Here is a 21,499-nt window from a genome sequence, read left to right on the forward strand (position 1 = left end):
ATGCATTTGATTTCTCCCTCCCACCAGAAGAAAGGATGTCTTGGAATAAGCCTGCCGATCAGCCGCTATCTTGTTTGCAGCTTCTTGGACCCACATTGCAGACCGGGTACAGCGGTGCCTTCAAAACAAGCCTCAGCTCGAGACCAGCCTAGAAGGCAGCTTTGCAAAGCCAGCTCCCTTAGATCCTCGCTCTCAGGCCAGCAGAGCCCAAGCACTCATTAAACACTCTCCGCAGCAAAGTTGCTAATTCCCCCTGAACTCCCAGGGCACGTATGTCTGCAAACACAGGTTCCCTTGATTCGAGTTTACTCCAAAACGTCCCTTTTCCTAGCAAGGGAGCAAGGCAGCAGATCCATCACAGTGCAAGGGATATCACGCCATGCCATGGCACCAGGAAAGGCAGTCAAGAGCCAGCCAGGGAGATACGGCTAAAGCAGCGAGCAGGAAAAGCCGAGCAACGGTGCAAAACACCGCCCACGTCTTTCAGCGGTGGTCTGCCTCTTAGCAAGTTGCCGTGACCGTATCCCTTCATAAGGGAACAAAAGCGGAGAAAAACCTCTCTGGCATAAAACTGCTGAAACGCACCAATTTCACCACTGAATAACTGGAGATCAACACCAATAAGACCGTTCTACTTGCTTGTCTCGCTCTCCTGCGACTGAGAAAGCCCAACTCACACTATTTCTGGCTAAGCAACAGAGAAAAGGGCCCGGACCTGTAGCCCGGTGTACTTTTAGAATAAGGCCACGCTATCTCATTAAACTATGCTGTCCTGCCACAGCTCGGCTGCTCCGGGATGAGAACCACCGGAAAATAACTCCTCGAGGAGCGACTGCACCCGGGAGAAGAGCCTTTAGAGAAGGTGGGGCCGCTCCGAGGAGGTTTTGAACCACTGCTCGCTCTCTGGGCATGCTGGTTTAAGATTATGCTGGGGACCCCATTACGGGACTGGGCTGGTGAGACCGCAGGTCTGCACTGATCTGAAGCCTGCAGCGAGCTGGATGCAGCTCCCACCTGGATCCCGCAGCCCACGGATAGAGCTACAAAAGACGCCCTGGCAAGAAAACGTTGGACTGTGAGCTCTGCTCTCCAAACATCTCCTCTTCCCTGCCAAACCCAGCCAGACCGGTTTATCTCCGACGTGCAGGCTTGGAGCGTGCAGAGCCCGTGTCTCGCCTTCCTGGGGGAAGGCTGGTGACTCTCCAGGCCATGGAGAGTCGATTGGGATCCTTGATGGCAGAAACCCCGCTGAAGCATGCCAAGGCCCTTCCTGGCAGGAGAAACAGCAACGACACGTGATGGCACGCACGAAAAGGCAAACCATCCCAACCTGCGCTGAGCCACCCGATCCCATGCTGGAGCTGGGTCCTTCAGTCATTTTAGACACACTCCCTGGTGTCGTTACTCTCTGGTGGAGCTTCCCTCCTCTTGCAGCTCCCGGGCCCCTTTCTCTGCTCATGCCACAATCCCACCGTCCTCCACCTAAGATGGGCTGTTGTCTGCCTGCGGGGTGTTTTTAAGTCTTGAACCAACTCTTCAAATCCTCTTTCTCCTCGTTGGGAGAAATCCCCCCGTTATAGGATTACGCCCGCTTGCTGCAATAGCAGTTATCCATACTGCAGTACCGCTAGCGAGGAAAGGGAACCCCCTGGAGCGGGTGCTCCCTACTCCTGGGAGGATGCAGCGGGTTTTCCAGCAACATGCCCTCTTTCTCTCTCCCCTCTTGGGAGGTTCAAATTAATTGGCTTGTTTCCTGGAGCTTTTAGCTGGAACAAATAAAAGAAAAAGGGGGGGTGCAAAACCCATAATAAGGTCTGCAGTTCCTCTGAGCTACAAGGACTGCTTTAAATTTGGGGTTTGGTGGGTTTTTTGTGTTGTTTTTTTTTTTTTAAGGAGGTTTCCATGGTAACTGTCTTCCACCACACAAGAGCCAGCCCCCATGATATTTCGAGGCTGCTAGTCCTGCTTTCCCAGGCGGGGACGGCGTGGTGACAGTGACACCTCACTGCTGATCCTGGCGGTCGCGGCCCCTATTTTACAGCCGGGGGAGGAGGGCACGGGCCGGGGCAGGAAGGAAGAGCCCCGCGCCCCCGTCCCGGCACGCAGCTGCCCCGGGCGCCCCCCGCGCGGCACCTCCGCGGCGCCCGCCCGGGCCACGTGGTGGGGACGGGAGACACGAGCCCGGCGCGGGCAGGGCATGCCCGACCGCGCGGACCACAGCCACGTTCGGATCGAAGCTGGGGGTGGGGGGTTCAGGACACGCATCCACCCAGTACTGCCAGGGAGAATTTAAACGTATGCAAGGGAAGGACTTGCTAAAGCATCCCAAAACCGAGAGTAGCCACGGGGTAGATCCTCGCAGCAGCTCCTCTCGGCAACTCCTCCTTTCCCTGGCTGAAAATCGGGGCTGCCCTCGCGCACGGGGAGGGGGGGGGAAATCCCACCTCCCGAAATCGCCTGGCGGGTGCAGCTCGGAGCATGGCGGGGGGAGAAGCGGCGGGGGGGGGAGCAACCCCGGCGGCCGAGCAGCCCCGGCTCCCGCCCCGAGCATCCCCGCAACACGGGAGCGGCGTTAGGCTGCAGCCGGACAGCCCAAAACCGGCAGTCGAAAAACCTTCCCTTCTCCAGACAAATCCCCCGGATGCGAGAGTGTCACGGTTCAGGGCGAGCTGTCAGGCTGCAGAAAGGCCCGAGCCGCGGCAATTTGCAAGTAAAAGGACATCCAGTTGCAAAGGACAGCGCCTTCCCCACTGGGATACCTCTTCAATCCTCCAGGGCAAAAATCCCGTCCTTTTGAAGGACTGCTCTGCACTGACACTCAAAGAGAGATGATTTCATATCCTCCCTTTAGCTGGATAAGCAGCTATTAAAGGAAAAGAAAAACCACAGAGGTAGGCACCAGGATGCAGCCCGGGAGCAATTCCTGCTGGTGTGGGAGCCCGACGGGGTGCAGAGAGCGGGGGCAACAGCCTGGCCTTGACTGCAGCCGCAGCCCCTCTGCTTTCTGCTGCTCAGCACCACCGAGGCCACCGCAGGCATTAAACGCATTAATCAGATGCCGCTGCGCCCCGGGAAGCCCCTGCCTCGGGGAGGAAGGTGGCGCGCAGCCCCCAGTTCTTGGCATCAGCGGCCAGACGCGGGTGCCGGGATGCTCCAGCCCCGCGCAACCGGCACCAGCCAGGGCAGCCGGCTCCACGCCGGCCCCGCGCCTGCCAGGGCGGCCAACACGGGCGGCCGGGTCCCCCCGCAGCAACCGGGCCGGGCAAAGCGGCACGCGGGCACCGGGCACTCCTGAGCGGGAAATAAATGGGAAAATAAAATAAAATAAATAAAAAGGCTAACCCATCTCGCTCCCCTCTCCGCTTTCTGGGTCAGCGCGATCCCCTCCCCAGCCCTGCTGCCACTGGAGCTGGCAGGCTGGATGCACGGTTGCCGTGGCAACGGGTTCCCAGAGACAAAATCCTTTTTTTTTCTTTTTTTTTTTCTTTTTTTTTCTTTTTTTTCTTCAGGACCTCCGCATCCGGCACGCCACAGAAACGCTTGCCATCAGCACGGCCATCAGCGGCCGCTCGCCGCTGAGGAAGGACGGGCGGGCGGGCCACCCCGCGCCTCCCCTCCGAAACCTCGGCCGGCCTCCGGGTCGGACGCGGCTCGGCCCTCGGGGACCCTCTGAGCTGCACCTCTCCCCTTGGGCCCCCGCAAACCTCCGCGGCTCGGCCCGCGCGCCGCGCTCAGTGCTCAGCGCCTCCTCGCTCCCCGTCGCGGCCGCCCGCGCCAGCCCTCCGGGGATTTTCTATATTGCGTTTCACCCGCTATTTCGTTGCTCGGGTTTCTAAGACCCCACCGCGATTTTTTCTCCGCTGCAGCCTGCACCCCCTCCCCGCGTCCCACACGGGACGGAAATGCAAGCACGTTTCGAAGCGCCGTTCCCGCAAACGGCCCGCCGGCCGTCGGGATGCCAGCGCCAAAGGCGCCTCCCGGCCCCGCACTGAGCCGAGCGGCTCTGCTTCCTTCGCCAGGCGGAAACCGGGACAGATCTGCAGAGCACGGGGCGTCCGCAAGGCATGCATATATGTATTTATATACGTGCACATACACACACAGAGGCTAGGCACACAGCTGGCACAGCTTATTTTAGGCCCAGCTCCCTCGGAAGCAACCCAATCCCCTTCCAAGCGGCAGAGCAGCGATGGCAGGGAGACGCTTGAAGGAAAAGAAGGAGGTGCTCTGGATGCTACCGACCATGTCCCGCCACCGGCAATAACCTCTCCGCAAGGGTGAAAGAAGGGAGGTGACATCCCTGGATTTGCACCTGCAGCTCCAGCAAACCCAGCCGCTGGCCTGGAAAATAAAAACGCATCCGCTTCCCCAGTAGCGAACCGGAGATCTCCTTTGGCGGCAAAACCCCAGCCAGGTGGTTTTACGCCTGCTCAGAGCAGACAAAATGAAAGCCGAGCAGGTCTTGAAGCAAGCTTAATTTTTAGGGTTGCACCTTCCGGGCTGAGCCGCCCGGCGCCCCGGCCAGCCGCCCGCCACGAGCCGGGCTTCCCACGCCTGCACAGGGAAACCAGCACACCTTGAGTCGGGACGCGGGGGCTGGTGGGGATTGGGGACCCCCCGGAAAACCCGCCGGCAGCCCCGTCGGGCGGGCACGCGGGAGCATAGATCATTCCGCTGAATTTCAGTGCGGGCGACAGTGTCCAGGATCAAAGCCAAGTTCAATTAATGGCTCACAATCTTATTAGAGAAATTATTTCAGGATCTTGAGTAAAAGTCCGATATATCCACTCCGTTCCATTAGTCAGGCTCATTTAGTAATTCAATCAATCTAAGCAAGGCAATTGAGCTCCTCTGGTATAATTTAACTTGGTTATTCCGTAGGTACTTAAGAATTTCTTAATATTTGCTCCATTATTTCACCATTACGCCCCTTCGCAGGTGCGAGGTTAGCAGCGAGGCGCCGCGGGGGGTCTCGCGGCTACCCGGCTGCGCAGGGCGGCCGCGAGCCGCCTCGGCCCGTCGCGCGGCATCCCGGGGATTCCACATCATTCGACTTCCCGACACAAGCGACGGGGAAAAGGCTGCTTACCCTGAAGCGTCGCCTGACCCTCGCGGGGGGGCACTTTTCCTTCCGCCCCGGAAAAATATACATTCGGATTTCCATCATGCTTGCAGCTCAAGCTCCCGGAGCAAGCGCAGGCCCCGGCTCCCGCGCCGTGTCGGCTCGGGGGACGCGCCGCCCGCAGCGCGGGGACGCCGACGGGAGCTGACGGCTGTCACGGCACGATGCCGGCCTGAAAGGAGACCCTGGGAGCACGGCCGCGCTCGCCGCCCCTCGGGGCGATCAGCGGCGCGGAGCGAGCCCCGGCGGCTCCCGGAGCGGCCGTGCCCCACGGCGGCGAAGCCCCGCGCGATCCCCCGCTATTAGCCCGCAGGAGTCGTTTGCCAGCAAAGCAAAGAGCTTAGGAGAGATTAAAAAAAAAAAAGAAAAAAAAAAAAGAAAGATTAGATATTTCGGGGAGATAATCAACAGCAGTTAAATATGCCCAACTCGTCCGAGCCTTTGAAAAATCTCACCCCTCTAAAAAATTGGAATTGATTTTGTATTTAAAAAGGAATCTATTTAATTTAAAAGTAAGATAATTTGAAATCATGACAGCTTGTATTAAGGCCTGAGTTTATGATAATCTATTAAAGTTAAGCACATTCGGACACCCTGCGCGGCTGCAGCTCCCGGGAAAGGCGGCGCGGGAACAGGTGGACGTCGGCGGCCGGGCTGAGGTCCCCGGCCCGCTCGAGGAAGCGGGAGACGTTTCTGAGGGCGCGAGGGGAAATACTGCCTCCGCCTCGGAGCATCTCCAAGGCCCTCACCTCCGAGACGCTTCGATTTGAAGCCGGGGAGGCAGAAAAAGCTCATTTAGCTCTCCCAAACTCGGGAAAACGCGGTGTAAGAGGAAGCCACCGACCGCTTCCAAACCCTGAGTTATCTGGTACCCAGAAACCAGTGGTTCGACTCATTAGCTACAGCTTCTCATTGCTTTGTTTGAGCCGTTTTAAACACAAAATGCATTTTGAGACTTTTCTTCTCATACACGGAGCACGTTACGGAGAAGGAAAACGACGCAACGGTTTTGTGCGTTTTCAATCGCACCCCGGATTTCCTCGGAGCCCGCCAGGCCCCGCGCGGGAAGCCAGCCTGCTAATACCTACCCCGCTCACCCTTCTGCAACCCGAGAAGGAAGGGCCCAAAAACAAGCGAGCAGCCCACGCGAGCCTGAGCCTCGTCAATGACACGGCAGCTGCGGGCGGATGCTGCCCAGCCCTCCGGCTGGGAAGTCGGGGTTGCGAAGGTGAGCGGAAAGGGAACATCGAGCTGCAAATTAGCATTCCTTAGCGGCTACCGAGCGGCCGGACGCGGCCTCTCTTCAGGAAAGGACACAACCGACGCATGCAAATGCAAAACGGGGCAAAAGAACACGATTTCGAAGGGATGCTTCCCACCTCCTCGGTGATTTAAGTCAGGGTCAAATCCGGCCCTTTCCAACCTGCTCGTGCCCCGAGCGGCCGAGCCCCCAACCCCGCTCCCACCCACGCCCTCGCGGCCCCCGCAGCGAGTGAAAACCCGGCAAAAACACCCTACTTTGGTCGTTGCCCTGCCAGACGCCCCGAGGGGCGACGGCCGAGCCGCTCGGCGCGAGCCGCCTGCCCCTCGAGGAAGCCGCTCCGAGCGCCCGGCTCGCCGGTGCCTTCGCGCTGCAGGGAAGGACCATCCGAAGCACCGCTCGGACGGCCAGCTGGGAGCCGAGGCCGGGCTTTCCAGGGATACGGAGGGACTCTATTTTTGAGGTGCCCAGCTCACCCCCCTCAAAGGCGCCTGATGCTCAGCAAGCACCATGCGGCCGCTCTCCAAAGACCTGGGCCTGCTCCAGCTGGAAGAGAAACCTTGACCCGAACGCACATCCCCGTGGCCCGGCACGGCACTGGGCAAGGCAGCAACAAAACCCTGGCCAAACCGGAAGGCACTCGAATTTTCTAAGGGGCTTTTGAAGAGTAGGCTCCAGCAGGGAGCCAGAGGTACCCCCTCCTCCCGGGTGAGCAAGGGGTCGTAAAGAAATTGGGACGAACTCCCAGAATAAACCGATTCAGCCCACGTCACCCCACAAATAAATCTGCGACAGCTTTGGTTAATAATGGAAATGGCCTGAAAGGCATCAAGATGCCGGGGAAGACATTACCGGGGATGAATTATGAAGAGGTTTAAACGAGTGGAAGGCGAGATTCCCCCTGCATGTCATGCAAGTTTAATTGAATGAGAGGGCCCGTAAGCCCGAAGTCTGGTCTACTGTAGCCACGCGAGGGCAGGGGGACACCCGGGGTGGGAGGGGAGGCCACCCTCGACACCTCGACACCCCTGCATCACGGGGGGCCACGCTGCCCCTGCTGCTGCGCCTGCTCCTCCGGTTCTCCTCCCAAAGCCATCGCTCCCTTGCGGTAAAACCTCCCATGGTTTCTGCGACGGCACCGCCGACCTGCACTGCGCTCAGCACGACACCAGCCCCTTCTGTGCTGGGGAACCACGAGCCGCGGCCCCAGCAGCAGAAGGAGCTGCAGCCCAGAGCCGCCCGGTAGAGACGCATCCAACCAGACCGGGCTCAAACGCCAAGAGAACACAAGCACGCGTGTGGGTGTATGTATTATACATCATTATTATACATTATTATACATTTAAACTCAACAAGGCAGGCACGGACCAATTATCCAATCTGGATTTTGACTCGGACAGTGCAATTAGCACCGCGTGAAACCTCCTGGCTGTAACCCAGGTTACTGAAGCACACCCCCTGCAGACCTAGGACTCCACCCTGCACGGAGAGGCTCGGGGAAACGCAAACAGCTACCAGCATCGGTTGTACGCGTCGACCGAACGTGGCCACATCCTCCCACAGAGCCCTCGGCATCACCCAGCGACACCGCGCTGACTCAGGTGTCTGGGTGTTTCCTGAGACTGGGGCTCTCCGGATCTGGAGGGCCTCTCTGAGTTACCAAGTCTTGGTCTTGCAAGATCTCTAGGCACTCAAGGACTTCCAGCATGCAGAAAGCAGCGCCCAGGTTAAAAGAAAAAAAAGAAGTACCCATGCACGCTAAGGTGGCCTTGCCAGCTTCAGTGCCAGCTGGACCACTTCTCCCTGCGGCCTGTTCCACCTGGAGAAGTCAAAGCCAAGTCAAAGCCGTGGCAAACAGCGGGCCCAGCAAGGTCCATCAGCTCTGTTGTGAACTGCCCCATTCTGCCAGCCCAACTGGGGCCCCGGCGTCCTGGGGGACTTGCATCGAAACCACCTCTGGTGTCTCCAAAGCCCAGGCTCCGAAAGAGCCAGTGAAGACCCACGGGCAGAGCACCGGGAGGGCAAATGCAGCCCTCCATGCGCCGCGGACTTTCAGGGGACCGATGTCGCAGGCTCACAGGACAGCCTGACCCAGGGCCACGCAGACAAGCACAACCGAGTTTTCTGCCTCCTCAAGGCAATAACGTCCACGAGACTGTGGCCGCTAGATCAGCATCTGTCTGCTTTGCAAACCCGTGACGGAGCGGGAGGGCCGTCAGGGAGCGTGAATCCTCGTCTCCGCTCCCCAGTGCATCACCCCTCGGGGATACGCCAGGAGGACCTCTCCGGGGCCATTCCCGAGGGATCCCCGAGGCCATTCCCGGCGGGGCGTCAACGCCGCGCAGGGTGGCAGCCGGCGCCAGCCGCGCGCGCATCTCCCTGCTGCATCCGCGCCGCTGCGGCCCCCGGTTGCCACAGCAACTCTGGCCGGCCCGGCCGCTGCAGCATCGCGCAGAGGGCTTGCGCGGGGCCCGGGAATGCCGGAGCGGGGGGCAGCGCGGCCTGCTGCCCCCCAGCCTCCAGCCCTCCTCCCCGGGCGCAAATCCAGAAGCATCCCTGTGCCAGCCCCGTGGCAGCCCCCTGCGGTGTTTTTGTGGCCTCCTTCCCTCTCCTTTTCCTTGGGTGACAAGGGAAAAACGGGATTGCCCACCTCCTTCTCCACGCAGCCCGGGGCAGGGCGCAGGGCAGGGGCGGACAGCGTACGCGCAAAGCTACGTGCAAAGCGCATCTATTCCCGGGATAACAGCATGCAAACGGGGGTGTCACTGGAAAACTCCCCAGCGCCCGGGCGCTGGGGGGAGAGGCCCCCGGCTGGTGCAGAGACGTCGCCCGGGGGGGCGGCGGGAGGACGGGCTGCCCGGGGCCGGCGGCCGCGCTTGCCCGCAAGGCGCCGGGGCGGCAACGCTGCAGCGGGGCCGCGGCGCCGGGGCGGGCGGGCAGGCGAGGGGAGAGGTGCGCGCGGGCGCCAAAACGACGGCGGTCACCGAGAACAGGCCCGCGTCGCATCGCAGCCCAGCACAAAGGCGGGAGGAACGGGGGGGGGGGCCCGACCGCTGCAAACCCCCCCCCCTCCCACCCCCGCCGAGGCCGCCACACGCGGCGGCAAGCGCGGAGGCCCGGCTGGCAGGGGCGCAAGCCGCGGCCCGGGTGGGCCCGTGGGGGGGACGCGCGGGGCACCGGGCCGGGGCTGCCCGCCCGCCCGCCGCAGGGGACGCGCCCGGGGGGGCTCACCGAGCACGAAGTAGGGCAGCTCCGTGTTCTCCAGGTCGTCCACCACCACCATCTCGCCGGGGAAGTCGTTGCGCACGGAGAAGAGGAGCTTGGGCTCGGCGGCCGAGGGGCTGTGCATGATGCTGAGGTCGTTCTCCCGCAGGAAGGGCAGCGCCGACACCGTGATGCTCTTCAGCTTGCACTCCAGCTCCTTGGCCGCCGCCTCCGCCGCCGCCGCCGCCGCCGCCGCCTCGGCGGGGCCGCTGCCGGCCGCCAGGCAGCAGCCGGCGAGCAGGGCGCAGAGCCCGGCCAAAGCCATCTTGGAGCCCCCGCCGCGCTCCCAGCGCCGGCCGGGCGGGCGAGCGGGCGGGCGGGCGAGCGGCGAGGGGCGGGGACGCGGCGCCCGGCGCCTCCCCGCCCGCCGAGCCCAGCCGAGCCGAGCGGCGCCTCCCCGCGCGGAGCGGAGCGGAGCGGAGCGCCTCGGTTCCGCTCGCCTCGGTTCCGCTCGGAGCGGTTCGGCTCGGTTCGGAGCGGTTCGGAACGGAGACCCCCGCCCGGCTCGGCTAGGCGCCCCCGCCCGATTCGGCTCGGTTCGGTTCGGTTCGGCTCGGCTCGGCTTGGTTCGGAACGGAGACCCCCGCCCGGCCCGGCTCCGCTCGGCTCGGCTCGGCGCCCCCCGCCCCGTTCGGTTCGGTTCGGAACAACTCGGCTCGGCTCGGCACGGCCCGGCCCGGCGCCTCTCGGAACCGGGCTCCTGAGTGCCTCGGCGGCGCGCTCGCACCCGGCGCTCTTGCCCTCTTTGCTGACCCGTGAATAACTCACAAATCCCTCCCCCCCCGCCGCCGCCACCACCCCGGAGAAGCTGCAGAAATACTAAATTCACCAGCTTGCCTATCTTGTAAAAAATATATCTATATTGGGAGGATGAGGGCCAATCTCAGCTTGGCATGGGATTTGTGTATCTAATGCTTTTTATCTTTTTATCTTTCTTACCTATTTTTTTTTTTTTTTTTTTAGGGAGCTCCAAATAGCACCATGCGAAGCGGCTCTGAACTGGTGTAAAAAGCTCGCAGCCGTTTCCGCGCAGGGACCCCCGGCGCAGAACAGGCCTGCGCGCCCCAGGCTGCAGCGCCCGTCATTGCGGGCACGTCCCTCGATTTCTGCCGCCTCGGCTGCCGGCGGCAACGGAGCGCAGCGCGCGCTAGCCCGGGCTGGGAGCTGCGGGGGGGAGTGACGGGATTGTGCCAAAACCCCCAAATGAACGAGGATTGCTTTCCTCTGGCCTCATTTCTGGATTGGAGTAATCCTCACAGTTACCCATTGCTGTGGACTAAGCGGGTAGCATAATTTCTGAGGGTAAAAAAAAAACATACTAACCAGAAACCATCAGTTTTGTGCTCCAGTTGTGTTAAAAATCAGAACCAAGCATTAAACCCCTACAAAAAATGTTGATGATGCTTTCAGGAGTTAACTAGTTGGGAAAGTCCAGGTTATATTCCAGCGACGCTTCCCTCCGGCTACACTAGTCACCTGCAGTTTTCAACAGGGGCAGCAAAACAGGAAAAAAAAAAGACCCAAATCACAAAAAGCGAAGCAGCTCGAAAAGCAGGCATGCCTCCCCCTCCCTTAGGCAGGACGGACTATCCGAAACCCCACTGGAGAAGACCACGCACACACGCGTTCAGGAGGAAAACCCCTGGTCCGGGTCCCTCTGCATCCCCATCCACGACGCCGGCAGCCTGTGCCTGGGAAACAGCCCATCTGTCACCAGGTGCAATCGCTAATTTTTTAAGATTGGACACCACGGTGCGTTCCCCCACCGGTTAACACCACACGGTTAAACCCGTCCAACCTCCCAGCAGGGGCAAAACCCGCCAGCCCAAGGGAGCCCCCACCCTGCCTGCAAATTTTGCCTTTGGCCGCAGCCCTTCCCCTCCAGGAAACAGCAACTCATTAAAAAGCCCCGGGGAGAAGCGCGGTCGCGGCATTCGCATTCGGGAGAAGGCCGAGGGGCAGTCCTGAGAAAGCCTTTCCGGCTTGTGTTTGGCGGCTGATTGCATCTCCAGAGAGCGGTGTCCCTTTAATATCTAACACAGCATGAAAAGGAGAAAACAACGGGCTTCGCTGAATGGCATGAATAATAAATACAAATAAATAAAACATTTAAAAATAAACCAGAGAGGAGCAGAATGGCAAATCCAGTGTCCCCAACTGCATCGCAATGCCGCCTGCTAGAAACTTTTGACATTTGACTTCTGCATCCTGAACCGCATTAATCATTTAATGCAACTGATGGCATAATTTTGCAAAGACACGATTCCTTTCAAAACCAAGAAAAAGCCTTCACTGCTATGTCTTTGTGCACTGACGGGACCTGGTGAAGCGCCAACAGGACCACGCAGGGCTGCAGGCGAGAGGATAAGAAATGCAACCCCGTTGCTCGAGGGTAGCATCACCCGCCTCTGCTCGCAGGCAGGCTACGTGTCCGGGTGACGCCCCAGGACCTTCTCCCTCCGGGCAGCCTGCTGTGCAGGGAAGCAGCCTCGGGAAGCCAGGCGGGAGCGGCTAAGACCTTGAGCGCGCGGGTGATGGACGCGCCGCATAGCCCAAGGAGAGCCCTATCAACCCGCTGACCGGCAGAGCAAGAGGAATCAATGTTTTCCTGAAAAACACGGCAACACTCGACGGCGGGGGAAAGCACCTGCACCTGCTAGAGGAACCATCGGTGCAAACTTCACCTCCGGGACTCGGTGCCACAGTAAGCGGGGGAGGGCAAAGACTAAAGCAGAGCTTGTGGCTCTGCAGAATAGCAACAACATTGAAAACAGCCTTGGAAAAGGACAGACAACCTTTTCTTTCCCAGGGGAAGCTGCTGTGCTGAATGGTCCGCTGAACAGCCAAAGCAGACCTATGGTTCGTGGGATGAATTGGGCTGCAAAACAGCACCCAGTGCAAACGCGGGAGCAAGGCCTCGAGCACTGCTGCAGCTCCACCGGGGCTGGAGGATGGCAGCGAGCGGCTCCTCCGGGCTCTCGGGTGCCTGGGCGCCTTGGAAACGTGCCCCGCGCGACGCAGGCGCTGCCACGCCGGCTCCGCATCCCGCCAAAGCCCTGCGCGGCTGCCGGCTTGTTTGCTTTTAGGTGCACACGCACAGCCCATCGGCGCGCTTGTACAAGGGAGCGCGTGTGCACCAGTACGCAGGTCGTGAGTGGCGGGGGGACGCAGCCCTGGTGTGCGCCGGCACGCAGGAGGGTGTGCGCACCCCCCCATCAGGGTGTGCATGCGTGCACACACACCTGTGCTGCATGCGTGTTGGGGGTTGCAGGCACCACGCACCTGCCCAAGCGTGTGCGCACCTGCACATCGCCGCGCCCTGCCCAGGGGCGTCTGCGGCGGCCTCGCCGCTGCTCCCGGGATGCGCGTGGGGGCACCTGCACCACCCGGTGTGTTTGGGGGGGGGGGGGAGGCAGGCGGTACCTGCCCCCCGCCGGCAGCACGATCCCGCGCAGCTCGGCGGGAGAGACCCGGGAGCGGGAGCGGGACCCCCCGCCCGGCTCCGCTCCGCTCCGCGCCGCTCCACGCGGGCCCGCCGCCCCCCGCGGCTTGACACCGCCTCGCCCAGCCGCAGCCAATGGCGGCGCAGAGCCGGGCCCGGCAGCGCCAATGGGAGCGCGCGGGGAGGCCGGCGGCGCCTCTTATTGGCTGCGGGCGCTGCATATATTATGGGGCGGCAGCGGGGCGAGCGTGGAGGTGGCGGCGAGCGGCGCCCCGGTGCAGCGGAGCGGCGGCAGCGGCCCGGCCCGGGCGGCGGCAGGAGCGGGGCGGCGCGGCGGGGCCGCGGCATGCGGGCAGGGCCGTCGGCCGCCGCCTGCCCGCCGGCGGGGCGCGCCCGGCTGGGGGCGATGCGGCGGCCCGGCGCGGATCGGCGGCAGCAGCAGCGGCGGGGCACGGACCGGGGCCGCGGCGCCGCTCCCGGCCGGCGCTGAGCGGCGGCGGCCCCGCGACGGGACGGGACGGGACATGCGGCCGGCGCCCCGCCGGCGCTGAGCCTCCGCCTCCCGCAGCCTGCGGTAAGTGCGCCGGGTGCGGCGGCTCCGCGGGCGCGGGGCGGAGCGGGGCGGCCCGGGGGCTGCCCGCGGCGCGCTGAGCCCCGGCGCCGTTGTGACACGCTCCGGCGCGGCGCGGGTGCAGCCCCGCGGTCGGGGGGCGAGATGCGGCCCCTCCGCCGCCGCCCCCCGGAGTGACCTTGGGGAAGCTGCCCCGCTGCTCGGGGTTCATTCCGCGGGGGGGGGGGGGGGGACGCGGGATCCACCCCGCTCCCCTGGGGAGCCGAGACCGGGCGGAGGGGGCTGGACGCCGGGGGGACGCGCAGGTCCTGGGACCAACAGGGATTACCCGGAGGCAGAGGAAAACCTGCCCAGCTCGGCTGCTCGGTGCCCGCGCGGAGCGCGTCGCTCCGGCGGAGACGCTGGCCCGAGGGGAGCCCCGGGCAGCTGCCCTCTAAAACGCACCTCGCTGCGGGGCAAGCCTAAATCACGAGGCAGCCCCTCGGAGCGGCACCAAGCCCCCCACCCCCGGCACAGCACGGGGCCCCTCTGCCCGCGGCTTCCCTGCCGCCGGGAGCGCTCGGCCGAGGCGAGGCGACCCAGCGGGGCGGCCTTGCCCCAGGCCCCTGCTCCGTCGCCTCCGTGCCGCGTTCGGTTATCGCTGCGGAGCCGGTATCGCGGCTGCAAACGCTCAGTAGGTCCCTGGCTGCGGGGCCGATTCCCCTCAGCGAGCAGTAATTTTTGGAAGGAAACAACTCCGGGTCCTTAAAGCTGCAGGCTTGAGAGCATCCCCTTGTGCCCTCCCTCGGAGAGACCCACGCGCTGTTGCCCCCAAGGATGCGCCGGCGCGTGGGCTGGCCTGTGACACCGCCACTCGTGCCGTGTCCGCGCGGTGCCACCGGCCTGGCCTGGCGTGAGCAGGGCGCCGGGAAGGGCTGGGTGCTGCGGGGCCGGTGGGACCTGCCGGCAGATGTCAGTGTCCCCTCTCCGTTGACAGCCGAGAGGGTCCACGTGAGCCCCGCAGACGTTGCAAGGAGCCCCCGCGCGCTTTCCGAGCGGAGCTGGTTTCGGTGGGGATTTGATGGCACTTTTGGAGCTCCAGGTTCCTGCCTGGCCTCCAGACGGGCAGCGCTGGGGGGGAGCGGGCTGCCGGCACACGAGGACACAAGGGTGGGAAGGGAGATCACTCCACGCTGGTGCCCTGGATCCCTCCCAGCTCTCACTCAGTGCCAGGCACCCGCCACCTTATTTTCCTTGTGCTGTTGCATGCTGAGCTGCCACCGTGTATAATAACTGCCCCACGGGCAAGGCTGGGGGGCCTGGGCCTGCACCCGCCTGCGTGACAGCGAGGGATGGAAAGGAGCAGGAGGGATGCATCCTCGCATCGCCTCCGCAGCGCGCAGAGCAGGTCCTGCGCGAGGCTGGCGCCGAGCGAGCTCCCACAGCAGGAAGCACCATCCTCTCCCCCGAGGGCAGCTGGCTCCAGGGAGGCTGTTCCTGGCTCCAGGGAGGCTGTTCCCTGCCCCAGGGACCCATCTGCAGGGATGCTCCGGGCCAAAAGCTCAGCTGCTTAGCACGAGGCAGGGGAAGCCATCCCTGCTGCTGCTGCCGCCTCGGTGCTGGGGGAGCTGCATTTTGCACCCTCCTCTTCTAAGAGGGTTTGTGCCTCTGGGCGTGAAAGCCTGCTGCGAACGAAGCCGGAGGGCAGAACACATGGCACTGGTGCAGCGCTGCACGCAGCCGCTGCCTCCCTCGACTGCAGCCCAGGCTTCCTCTCATTTGATGTTTTATGCAAATCCGTAGCTTCCCCGAGTCTGGGAATTTTCTGACATTTTCCTTTGCTCTTATTTTAAAGTTCCTTACTCTTAAGGATGGAATGAAAAGTTAATAAAAGGAACCCAATTCATAAAGTTGTGCAAGTTTTCAAAGCATTCTCATGGGCAAAGAGAACGGCTTATTTAAGTCATTTAGCAAGAGCAACCCAACAGGCTCCAGGGGATCGTTTCCAGGAGTCCAGCAGGGATCCTTTAACAGCGCCTGCCCCCTTGCTCGGGGCTGTGGTGCCCAGAGCCGTGTCCCTGCCCAGGGCGGGTGCCAGGCGGGCTGGCAGCACACCTGCCACACCGGCTTGCCAGTACCTCCGTGCTGCCGTCGCTCCAGCGGTGCCTGGCTCGCTCTCATAATTACCCCGCTCCCCGATCCTGCCAGCCAGGCAGATCAATGAGTCCCTGGCACTCCCGTGGGAGCCGACGGATCCGTGCGGAGAGCAGCTCATTACGAAGCGCGGCAGGGGAGGGGGAGCTGGGGATGAGGAGGCAGCCGTGTGCGAGCAGGCAGGGAGAGGCCAGGCCGTGTCCCAGCCGGTGCCCCACAGCGTGCTGCAGGCTCATGGGCACAGCTGGGTGCATGGGAGCAGCACCCAGAGGGTCCCCAAGGACCCTGCACAGGGAGATTCGCAGCCGGCTCATCACGGCTTGTTGTACTGGAGGCTCAGGAGTGAGTTTCGGCACCCTGCAGGATTGAGCCCTTCGCATTCATCTAGCCCAGGAGGTGCATCGAGCTCAGGTGGTGCGAGGGTGGGAGCACCAGCCTTTTGGGGCTAACCCTGTCAGCGCTTCCCCTGGCTGCCTGCGTGAATTCATGTCAGCGAGATCACCCGAGTCAATCCACTTCAGAAGCTAAACTGCACTTAGCCTCTGCCCAGGCTCTTTTAAGTGGCCTTAATTTGATAAATCTTTCCCACATGTAATGAGAAGGTGACTCAGGCACATAAGCCTGACTTTCATTCCCACTAAAAGGGCCTGCGCAGGAAGCTCGGGGCGAACCTGGCTTGACCTGTCCCTGCACCATCCCTGCTCCATGTGCCACCCTGCAGATGCACCTTCACTCCTTCATCCATAGCCCCATGGGGCCGTGCCAGCCCATGCCATTCTCAGAGCAGGAACGGGGACAAGGTGCTCCTGTACTAGAGAGGACATCCGCCCAAGATGTGGACATGCCTGGTGGCACAGCCAGCAAGGCACCGAGCCCCAGGGACACTGGAAGCAGTAGGTGGAGGGTCCAAGAGAGGCTTTGGGGCTGGGGTGAACAAGGCAGGGTGCAGTCCTCAGCTCCCCACTCCTGCAAAGCTCCTGCCAGGGCTGGAGCAGATACTTCTCACCCAGTTTGGAGCTGGGCTCTGCCCTGGGACGCTGACAGGGGCAGAAGGGCAGGGGTCCAGGGCCTGGGCACTGGTCCTGCCCCGGGCACAAGGTCTGGCTCCCTGGGGCTTGTCACCTCCACGCGTGTGCTCTGCAGCCTCTTGGCTAGCTAGACCAGAGAGGCTTTGCAGGGGCTGGGTCCCAAATGTCCCCCAAACCAGGCAACCCATCCTCATCCCCTGTCCTGCAGCTCTCAAGTGTTTCTAGGTCTACCAGCAACAGGTATCAGCCTGCCTGGCCCAGAAACACCTGGGGAACAGCATCACTGCTTTTACTACAGGCTTTGACTAAGCAAATCCTGGCGGGTAGCCCCCGAGTGTCAGGAGTCCCATGCTTCGCTGCAGCACCCAGCAAGAGCAGCACTAGATGGGGGAGAGCCACACCGTACCAACACAGAGCCTCTCCCCCATGCCCACTTTACAGTGTGTATATATATATAAAAATATGTATATTGCTGCAGCATGAAAGGGCAGAAATCAATGTTAATGTCCCTGACAATTAGCTAATGTCTTAATTATCCAACTTCACCTGATTAGTGGTGGAGTGCACGGCTCCAGAGATGCTTTGCCTTCGGCATCAAAGCAAGCAGGACCTTGGCATAACTGCAGGATATTGCTGCTGTTGCCGTCAGCTCCCAGCAAGCTCAGGCCCTTCCCTGGCGAGGGAAGTAGAGGGATGCTGCTGCAGTTTATCCATGCTGCTAGCTGTACGGTGAAGTTGAGCCTTTTTGGGGTGAAGGCACCCAGTGCAAAAGCAAACTCCGCTCATGATGACTGACAATATGGGACACGCATTGGCAGTTACTGGAGGGACCCCAGGCTTTCAGGGTCAGAGAGGGGCTGCGAGACAGTCGGGCAGAACTGGCCAGGAAGCAGCCTGTGGTCCTGGGAAAGGTTGCCAAGAACATTTGCATTGGCACTCCTCTTCCTTGGTTTTAAAGTTTTTATAGAAGGGGAAAGGAAAAAAAAAGATTAACAAGCTGGATGCTTTCCAGCTTGCGTGATGCAAACCCTAAATCAAAAAAAAAAAAAAAAAGAGTAGTCAGATGCTTCTCATCAAATCTCCATTCTTTTGGATCAAGGAAAAGTGATTAGAAAGTTATTTCCAGCTCTAGTAGTAGGGTCAATGAGGTTACTTGTTACCAAGGAGCTTTGCTGGCCCCGATTTCCCAGGAAGACACTCGTGTCAGCAGGCAGAGGTACGCCCCACAGAAATAAGCTTTGCTCACAGTCCTACAGAGCACGGCAGCGACCCGCGTGCAAAGACGGAGCCACCCACAAGCGCGAGGTTGCACCCGGAGCCACGTGGTTTGAGATCCAGGTTACATCCAGCAAGGCTCTTGCCTTGCTCAACAGCGCTCCTGGGGACGCGCGTCCCCGGGGGTTGAGAGATAGCCGCTCGCCACCGGTCAGACACGATGAAGCCAAGAGAGGTGAAACCTTTGCACCGAGTCAGCTGGTGCCTTCCCGGCATGGCAGAGGGCTTGGCGTAGCAGTGCCGGGCAGACCAGGGCCTCGCGTGTCTGATCCCCCCCCCCCCCCCCCCCCGATTTAAGGCTCCCTGCGCTCTGCCCACATTTGCTATGAATAGCAGCAGGGAGGAGGCTGATGCCTGAAGGAAGCAATCCCAGCAAGCTGCTCTGGGCTAGCCCTGCCCCAGTCCCTCCCTGCCTAACGCGGGCTCTTCTCCCGCTCTTGGTGGCCTTGGCGCAGAGCCAGCACCGATAGCCAAAGCGACGCTCACCTAGTGGTCGAGGGCAGGTCTGCGATGCCAGCACCAGGCGGAAGCATACGGACAATAATTCGTAGCTATGTGGACTAAGGAATACACGGAGCTATCAGAATTTTTACATGTAAGCCATTTTATTTATCCCATGAGCCGTAAGAGCCATCAAGTTAGAACAGCTCACAAACAGCTGTGTAGGGTGGCAGAGCTGGTCCTAGGTGATAAGTTCAGCCCGTAACCGAAGCGCAGCCCACACGGGTGCTCTCCAGCCCGTGGCTGCTTGCTGGTCCCTCCGCTCCTGTCTGGCTCAGGAGTTCTAGTTTCTTTTGGCAAGGAGGCACATGTGCATCAGCGACCACCCCTCAGCAAGAGCCTGGCTCAGAGAATTAAAAAAAGAGGCAGATGTGGTCCCAACCTATGTATAGCAGGAGGCTGGACCACAGGCTTGGGCTGCAGCAGGACAGTCACCTGCTAATTCACTATAAGGCATCCACACAACAGCAGAGGAGGTGGACCCTCACCGGGCAGATCTGCACTCATTTACACCAGCCACAATCCAGAAATATGCAACTATTCATATTCCTGTTGTTGAGCAGTAGAGCACAAGGTGTCCATGAGGACACATCATGCGTTCAGCCTTGAATCCCAGAAAAAACCCCCCAGGAAAGGAGGCAGAACTGTACCTCCAGAGAGGTTTCTAGCTGGGCTGGGGACTACAGCACGAAGTGGCCCAAGGTTTCCTCCATCCCTAATCTCTCTCCCTCAGCAGCTCTGCTGGCTTGAGCTACACATACAGTCAGGGCAATGGGCAGCTGGTGGCAGGACCATCCTGCCCCCCACCCCATGACCAACCCACAGGGACTCCGTGCACAAGAAACCAGCCGCTGGGGCACAGAAAACCTGCCACAGCAACAGGCACGCGCTGCGACAGGACACCTCCGGGCAACCGGCATGCGCTAGGGCAGGACACAGTCAGGGCACGGCATTTCCACCCGAGACACAAACAGCCAAGACAGGCAGCAACGCCCTTGGAGCAGCCAGGACACTGCTGCAACAGCCAAAAGCAAGGTCAGGAGCCACCTAAAAGATGATGAGAGGCGGCAGGTAGCACACGCATGGGGCAGACAGCAGGATGCAGGAGCAAACCCCTCCGTGCCAAGCCTGCTCTTGGGGCGACAGACACGCTACGTAACACGTGAGCTATTTCAGCAAGACGCTTTGCTGCTGGCGCAGCCGTGTTTAACCCTACAGGGAGCACGTTTCACATACGGGGTTCATGAACGTGCTGCTCCAGGAGCATATTCGCCTCAGTTTCCTAGCCGGAGACGCAAGGGAGAAATTCTCTACATTTGCCCTCTCCAAAGAGGGGGTCATTCCCAATTCCTGAGCCTGAGGTTAGTCAAAGGCTGCGACAGGACGTTCACGCTGCGGCATCGCCAGGTTTTCCCAGCTGGGCGGGCTGTTGAGCCAGCGCTTTGCCCCGGGCAGACCCGCTCGGGAATCGGGTTCCTGCAGAGCGAGGCCGACCCGGCCTTGCCCTGGCATCTCTGCTGCTCCCTCCAGGCCGAGACTCGCGCGCGGCCACAGGAGAAGCTGGCGCGCTTACGGCAGCGCTAAGGGGCTGAAGCCCTGCTTTGCTTTCTGCTACGGGGGAGAGGGACCAAGTCACAGCTTTTGCAGCAGGGAAGCGCCACAGAGGATTTTGCAGCAGCCAAAGCGCATCGGCTACTTGCTAGTCACCCGCAGGCGGCAGCGCAGGTCCGGGAGCAACCTCGTTTGGGTCCTGCTGCGTTTCAGGGGAGGCCTAACCTCCAGCCTAACACATGAAGGGCAGAGAGAGGAAAATGCCTTTAAACTTACCCCCCTCATCCCACCCCAAAATGCTGGGAGGGGATTTTCCTTCCACTGAGGTTTGTCCAAAGTGATTTAGGTTGACCCCAGAGAGCTGGTCAGGTAACTGGGAAAACCAGGGCAAAGCACGAAAAAATAGTGTTGGGGCAGAACGGACAAAACCATTTCCATTTCGGTATGGTTTGACAGCACTCGAAGGGCTGCAGAATCAGGCGCCTCGGTCCCTTGCTGCTGCCTCGCGGTGACCATCAGCTCTCCGGTGCGCGAGGGAGCGAGCGAGCGTGCTTGTCGCGACCGCGGCCTCTGCCCGGGCTAGCAAGGTGAGCTCGCCAGCCTCGCACCGCCGCGCCGCTACCCAGCTCCGCACCGGCGAGACGGCCTGCAGATAGCTGCAGCGCTGCCAGCTCCGCCGCCGCCACCTGCCTCCCCCAAAGCCCCAGCACCCCGAGTCTTGTGATGCGAGAGTCTCAGCTTTTGTTCCAAATTCGCAAGGACCCGGCCCCGACAGCTGAGGAAGCGAGAAGCTGAAAAAGCGTAATCAGAGTGCACCCTTAAGGGTTTAAAAATAGAAGAGGAGGGGGGGGAAAAAAAAATTTACATGTTTAAGCCTGATGAATCATTTGCCAAACCCCGGTTCAGGAGAACGTGGGGCTGGTACTGGTGCCTGCTCACCAGGCGCGAGCATTGGGGCTCCCGGCCCACCTTCCCCTTGGCCCATCATTTGTTATCGGCAATAGAAGTGAATCCCTACACGCTGGGAGGCTCAAGGTCTCCCCGGTGCACCCTGCTCCGTGATGGCTCCCGTCCCCAAGGCTCACTTGGGGACATGCTGTCCCATCCCGCAGGTCCCCACCGCTCCCGTAGCCCAGATCCTGCCAGCCCCTTCCTCACCTCCTGCCGCTTACAGCGGTTTTTGCCTCGCAAGAGAGCCTAGAGATAAAGCATGAAGCCACCGTACAGGCGGAATAAGCCCTTGGATTCAGCGGTTTGAAGCCGGGAGCCTTCCCAGGGCTCCGGAGAGAGGGCAGGAGCCTGCCCTGCCTCCCTCCCTCCGTCCCTCCCTCGGCAGCAGGGTTCTCAGTCA

The 21,499-nt window shown here is 61.3% G+C and overlaps 1 protein-coding gene across 1 annotated transcript in view; it reads right to left on the reverse strand.

Annotated features, from left to right (window-relative positions):
• The window catches only part of ASTN1 (astrotactin 1), a 71,670-nt gene extending 61,758 nt beyond the window's left edge, over positions 1-9,912 (reverse strand). Inside the window, exon 1 of the mRNA XM_067300419.1 lies at positions 9,615-9,912. Within this exon, the coding sequence (XP_067156520.1) occupies positions 9,615-9,912 (298 nt within the window). The remainder of the gene's footprint in view (positions 1-9,614) is intronic.
• Positions 9,913-21,499: the final 11,587 nt, after the last annotated feature.

Source organism: Apteryx mantelli, chromosome 8, assembly GCF_036417845.1.
Source record: "Apteryx mantelli isolate bAptMan1 chromosome 8, bAptMan1.hap1, whole genome shotgun sequence".
NCBI lineage: Eukaryota > Metazoa > Chordata > Aves > Apterygiformes > Apterygidae > Apteryx > Apteryx mantelli.